This window comes from Marmota flaviventris, chromosome 6, assembly GCF_047511675.1.
Source record: "Marmota flaviventris isolate mMarFla1 chromosome 6, mMarFla1.hap1, whole genome shotgun sequence".
Lineage (NCBI taxonomy): Eukaryota > Metazoa > Chordata > Mammalia > Rodentia > Sciuridae > Marmota > Marmota flaviventris.
The window spans coordinates 125,795,334-125,801,951 of NC_092503.1; the positions used below are offsets into that span (position 1 = coordinate 125,795,334).

The 6,618-nt window shown below is 33.0% G+C and overlaps 1 protein-coding gene across 1 annotated transcript; it reads left to right on the plus strand.

The window, feature by feature from the left end:
* Positions 1-5,035: 5,035 nt before the first annotated feature.
* Positions 5,036-5,932, plus strand: LOC139706256 (olfactory receptor 14J1-like). The gene has a single exon (XM_071613961.1). It carries the CDS (start codon positions 5,036-5,038, stop codon positions 5,930-5,932), a length of 897 nt encoding a protein of 298 aa, XP_071470062.1.
* The last annotated feature ends 686 nt before the right edge of the window (positions 5,933-6,618 follow it).

Consider the following 6,618-nt stretch of genomic DNA (forward strand, 5'->3'; position numbering starts at 1 on the left):
CAAAAGTAGTGGAGAACTCAAAAGTAGTGGGCACCCGAGGCAGCAGGAGCCGCCCCACTGACGGACAGCAGAGATCCACATACACAACTGAATACACAGCTTGCCCCAATCCAGCATCATCCAGTTACAGCAATCAGTCACCATCCCAATAATTATACACAGCTTAACTTAATCACCATCATCCCAATGGCTCAATGGCGTCACCTCCAAACCACTCCTTCTGGCAAAATGCCAGGTGCCATCTTGACTTGGTTGTGGCTCTCAACACACAATATCTTTATTTTATTTTTATGTGGTACTGCGGACCAAACCCAGTGCCTCACACATGCCAGGCGAGCGCGCTACCACTTGAGCCACAACCCCAGCGCCTAGATTTATTCTTAACACTAGGTGCTTTTTAAAGATACCAAAACATATGGTTTTTATAATTTTATAATTTAATTGACTATACTGTACTACTAATTAATTCTAATAGCTTATGTATATTTTCTTTTTGCATTTTAATGCACAAAACCATGTCATTTGTTTCCAAATTTTATAAATTCTTTGTGATTTTCTTATACTATTGAACTGTCCAGTAGAAATATTGTTAGTGGTCATTCTTCTTATTTCTATAATCACAAGAAAAATATTACATATTTCCTTATTAAGTATGATGAATACCATAGCTTCTGTTAGGATTCTCTTTGTCAGATCAAAGGTTCCCTTTTCATTTTCAGTAATTTAATCATTTTATTATGGATGGATGTTGAATTTTATCAAATTTTTCTGTATGCATTGGTACAAAGTTATTTTTCCCTTTTATATGTATGTGTGCACTGTTTTTGTCCAACTTTGTTTTCAAGTTTATACTGGCCTCCTAAAAAAATTAGAAAGTGTTTCCTATATTTCTTTTTTTGTAAAATTGTTGGGTGGTAACATTTTAAATAAAACATCAATTGTCTTAATACTTATTCTTAAGTGCCTGATTAATTATGAGTCTCTGCTGAATGTTCTTCATGAATTATCTAATTAATATGCTCATTTTTTCAGACAAGAAATCAAAGATGCAGAAAGATGAATTATTCAAAGTTTCTTCATAAAAAGTAAATGGTAGAACCAGAATCCAAACTTGAGCAATTTGACTTTAATTGCTACATGAATACTATTACACAATATGTTTTATATTATCTAGCACAAAAAATAACAAATGATAAATTCCTTGTGTTGGTGAGATCAAGGAAAATAATGCTGGGAGCAATATAACATTTCACGATAATTTTTAAAAAGAATTCTCAATATTTGAAACATAAAAGTTTTCTTTTTTAATTTTTAAAAATATTTTTTAGTTATTGGCAGACACAACATCTTTGTTTGTATGTGGTGCTGAGGATCAAACCCAGGCCACACCCATGCCAGGCGAGCACGCTACCACTTGAGCCACATCCCCAGTCCTTATAAAAATTTTCAAAAGTAACCTCATCTCAATTTAATTTTAAGGAAAGATCAACTGTAGAAAATGTAATATTTATAAGACTGATCATGCTAGCATAAGTCTTTATTTATAATAAAGAATAATTTTAACAGAGCCGTTTATATGTTTACATGAATTGAATAATGGTTGCATTAAAAAACATGGAAAAATGTTTTTTTATGACACAAAATAGAAAAGTGCATGGTTCAAAACAGGCACTCAATAAAACTTTTCAAAAAAAATGAAAAAAAAAAAAACCTGCAAGGTGTGATTTGTAATCTGAGCAGAATGCTATACAGCCTTTAAAATATAACAAGTAAGTATCCACATAGCTTTAGAGAAAATCTTTGGCCAAATGGTCATTACTAAAAAATATTAACAATGTCCATAAAAGATAGTAAGATATCTCAGAAATTACCAAAAGTATATTGTGGGCTTACATTTATTTTCAATTACATTTAAAGGTATTGTAAAGATTTCAATAATAAATTTTAATAGACTGGGCCACCTGAGAGGATTTCAGGCAGTTGCTACATTTGTTTTAGGATGTCCTCGTAGACATTTTTTTTTTACTATAATTTTTCTATTGTTACTAATCATAATGAATGACCAAAATAGTTGTTCAAAACCTGAGATTCAGTAGGTAGGTCTCACTTTCAAGCATAAACATTTATTTCTAGTTTTCCAGGAGGACTGACATTAAATATTCATTTTTTTTTAAAGTTCAAGGTTTCCTGTTTGTCTTAGAAATACATGATTTAGCTAGTAAAGTGGTTCTCCATGCATGGTACTCAAATCTGCAGCAACACCTGGAAGCATGCTAGGCACTCAAATTCCTGGGGATCATTTGAGCCTTGCTGAATCAGAATTTCTGAGTGTAGTTCTTAGGTTCCTGTATCTGAACAAGCTCTCCAGATGATTCACATGCCTACTAAAGTTTGAGAACCACTGAGGCAGGGACAAGAAACATCTACCTCCGCTTACTAAACCATTTCTTTGTGTGGAAATGTTAATGACTCCAAGTCCCAGATGCTAAAGTGGTAGAGAAAATTAAGTACATTTATTATTTAGTTCAAGTTTCCATTTTGAAAGATGCTCCTTGCTCCCCCCAAAAAAACAAAAACAACACACACACATACCACCCATTCTCCAGGGAAATGACATATATTTAAAATCTGTGTGATCAGAGAAGAGAAGTGTCAGAAGTTGGTGATCAGTTTTAAGAGCTACTGCATACAAAAGACACCTGTAGTGAGTTTTCCAGTCTTGGGTAAGAAAAGAGAGTAAGCTTTTATGACATTTTTGACAGAACCTTATGTTCTTCAAATTGACTTTAGAAAAAGCAAGAGTATTCATTCTTTCAGGGAAGGAATTTTTGTTCCCAGAAAATAAGCAGATTAATAAAATCCATATATTTATTTCACATAAATGTGTAAAAATAATGAGCCACTTAAGCAAAACCAGTAAATTGGGAAATCTTAATATTTTATCTGTTTAAAATAAAGCATTGTAAAACACTTCTTCAAATAATCTTTGGTGTCTGTAGGAATAACAAGCCTGAATGTAATTTTGGCTTTTTCTCCAATATTCCTTCATGCCTTTGATTAAGTTTTATAGATTTTTAGATGTAAGAAAGTGGTATGAGCTACAAAGGGCAAGGGTTTGGAACTCGACCTCAATTCTGTTATTTAAGCATTCTGGGCATTAATTTTTTCCTGTATAAATGAAGATTAAGATGCTTATCTCCAAAAAGATAAAAATACCTGTGTGAATTAAATGATATATTTTTTAAGATGTACTCTAGTATGGTGTCTGTTTTATTAAAATGAATTCTCAAAATTGTTATTATTTTTTTGCTTCCCAGTCTGTTGATAACCACATATGTGCTTTTGGCAGATTAAAATATTAAATGAATCAAAATTAAGTATGGATAATCATACTGTTTATAATTTTATCAGTACAGGGCAAACTGGAACACTAAAACAGAACTTGGACTAGAGAAATTTTGTTAGAAGTATAAATTCACTCTTAATTTTCTCTGCTATTATGTGGTATGAAATGTTAACAGAAATCAATAAGTTTGAGGACACTATAGGTAGATTAAATTAAATTTGGAATTCATGTTCACAGAGTAAGAGAAAAGAGGCTTCCAACTGTGGCAACTAAAACAAGTTTAAAATATTTAGTTAATTTAACAGCCATTTTTATTATAGTCTAAAAGCAGCAGGATATAGAAATAGGATCCTTAGATGCATTCTTCTTGAAAGAGAAGTTTCATGAAAGAAAGGCAGCAGAAGTCTCCATGGTCAGCAGGAGAGATTGGCATTAGATGGTTTAATAAAAGACTGATAAGGAATGTAGAGGGAGTGCTCACCACAAGTCTTTGGATTCTCCCAGATATATCTAAGATGAATTTCATGTGTGTGTGTGTGTGTGTGTGTGTGTGTGTGTGCGCACACACACTCAGTGAGATTTTATGTGGTTTAGAATGAAGTCCAAAAAAACTAATACAGCAATTTCTCCAATTGTTTCATAGAACTAAGAGATAAAAGGAAAAATGTGCAGAAATATAAGAGAATCATTACTAATGTCTCATCAGTCCTTACATACCAATGTGCATTTTGGTTAAGGGGAGAATGAATGCTTGGATATTTCCATTTCATAAAGATCAAAAGCCTGGGTCATAAACCCAAACTTGGTTTTTCCCTTCTCTGAAATGTAGACTGCTTTATTCCACAAATCTCTTTCTGAAGTTGTGTATTTGAGTATTTTTCCTTCCATGTTTAAAAACCACCTCAGGGTATTCAGTCTTTTTCTTTACAAGTCTCTTTGCTTGTAGTAAGTGATCAATAACTATTTGATAGCTTCAACAAATTCAATAAAATGAAGATATAAATAGAATTTGTTAGAATCAGAAAATATCTCATGTAATCAAATTAGACACTTAATCTGTGAGTGGTATTTACATATTTACTTTACAAAGTATTTTTGCTCTTGATTTCAACATGTCCATTACATACAATGTTAATTGGAAGAGCAATAACACTATCCATTTTGGCTCTTGGCTTCTCATCGTAATGACCATATTGTTTGCTAGAACGAAAACAGGGATCATGGGTCCACAACAAGCCCATGTTTTAATTTCCAAAATTTCCTCTAAAAAGGGCCATTCCATCTACTAAAATAAGCCAGTGTGCTCAAATATAACTCATCCACTATTTAAAAACTCCTAAAAGCTCATTATTGTGTTTCATTTGGTGAAAAACAAAGCAAAAGGTTTCACCTGTGAAAATGTAATAGCATTTATCCCTGGGGCAAACACAATGACTTTTTCTTGATAGGACCTGTTTTGTATTCTAACTACTAGTTTACTAAGGTAAACTGTATGCTCTATGTACTTAAGAAACAAACATGTATTATCACCTTTGATTTCCCAACATCTAGGACACAGCTGATAAATAACAGGTCCTTAAATGATTGAAATAAACAATGATGAACAGATTAATAATTATTTTAGTGTCTTTCTATTACATTTCCCATATTCTTTTATTTTCCAGCTGCTACCAGATTTGCATTTTCCAAATGATTATGACAAACATAACCACAAGGAATGGATTCCTCCTCGTGGGGTTTTCTGATGATCATGAGCTGCAGATCTTGTATGCTTTGCTCTTCTTGGTGTTGTACCTAGTGGCTTTGACAGGAAACTTCGTCATTATCACCATCACAACACTGGACCAGCACCTCCAATCTCCAATGTATTACTTCTTGAAGCACCTTTCCCTTCTGGACCTCTCCTTCATTTCTGTCACAGTCCCCCAGGCCATTGACAATTCACTGATGGATGATAACTATGTTTCATATGGCCAGTGCATACTGCATGTTTTTTTCTTCACATCTTTGGCCTGTACTGAGGTAGCTATTCTTACAGTCATGTCTTATGACCGTTATACAGCCATTTGCTTCCTACTGCACTACGAGATCATCATGGATCCCAGAAATTGTCAGTGGGCTATGATAGCTGTGTGGGTGAGTGGAGGCATCTCAGGAATCTTATACAGCAATTTCTCCAATTGTTTCATAAAATCAGCCACATTTTCTATTACATTCTGTAGGGTGAAAATAATCCATCAATTTTTCTGTGATGTCCCCCAATTACTGAAGCTCTTCTGTTGCAATGATTACCTAGGAGTGATTGGAGTAACTGCTTTCATGTTTGTGGTAGCATTAGCCTGCTTTGTCTCCATTGCATTCTCCTATGTTCACATATTCTCCACAGTTCTAAGAATACCCTCTGCTGAAGGCTGCTCTAAGGTATTCTCCACCTGCCTGCCCCACCTCTTTGTTGTCTCATTTTTTCTCTCTACAGGCATCTGTGCATATCTAAAACCAACCTCAGATTCTCCATCTGCGTTTGACTTTATGGTATCTATCTTTTACACAGTGATACCCCCAACACTCAATCCTATCTATATATAGTCTGAGGAATGAGACCAAGAAGGGTGTGCTAAGAAACTTACTTTTGGACAGAGAATTCTCTGGGAAAAATACGCTTTTGTCCTGTTGTTAGTGGTTCTTCAATATTATATGCAAGGAATTGTTTGGTAATTGGATCCATCAATTTGTAAAGTTAATGAAGAAATAGCATTACTTTCTGTAGATAAACTATTAATATAATCATCATCATTGAAGAAACTTTTTTCCTAATTTATTGAACATTGTATTCATTGAACTACTTTTTTGTTTTTTTTTATTTGAGAAAAATTATAAACACATATAACCTTGTAATATAGGTCCACTACTTCTTTTTTCATTCCAGTACATATACACACAAATACATACTTACAAAGACACACTAACAATCATAGCATGTTTTAATCATTTTTGTATAGATTATATTACAACAATAAGAATAAAAAGTGATAATATTTACCCAAAGTTTCACCCACCAAACAAGTCAACTATTTTCATTTTAATCTATTTAAGTTTAAATATTCATCTTAATTTTTATCTTAATATATACCAATTTTGCATATTGGTTTAAATTTATAGGCCATTACTATGTTTAACCACATAGTTTTACTATGCTAATTTTCTTTAATGCAACATAATCAATTAAACTCATCTCAAAATACAAATAATCATTTATCTTTTTCACATATACT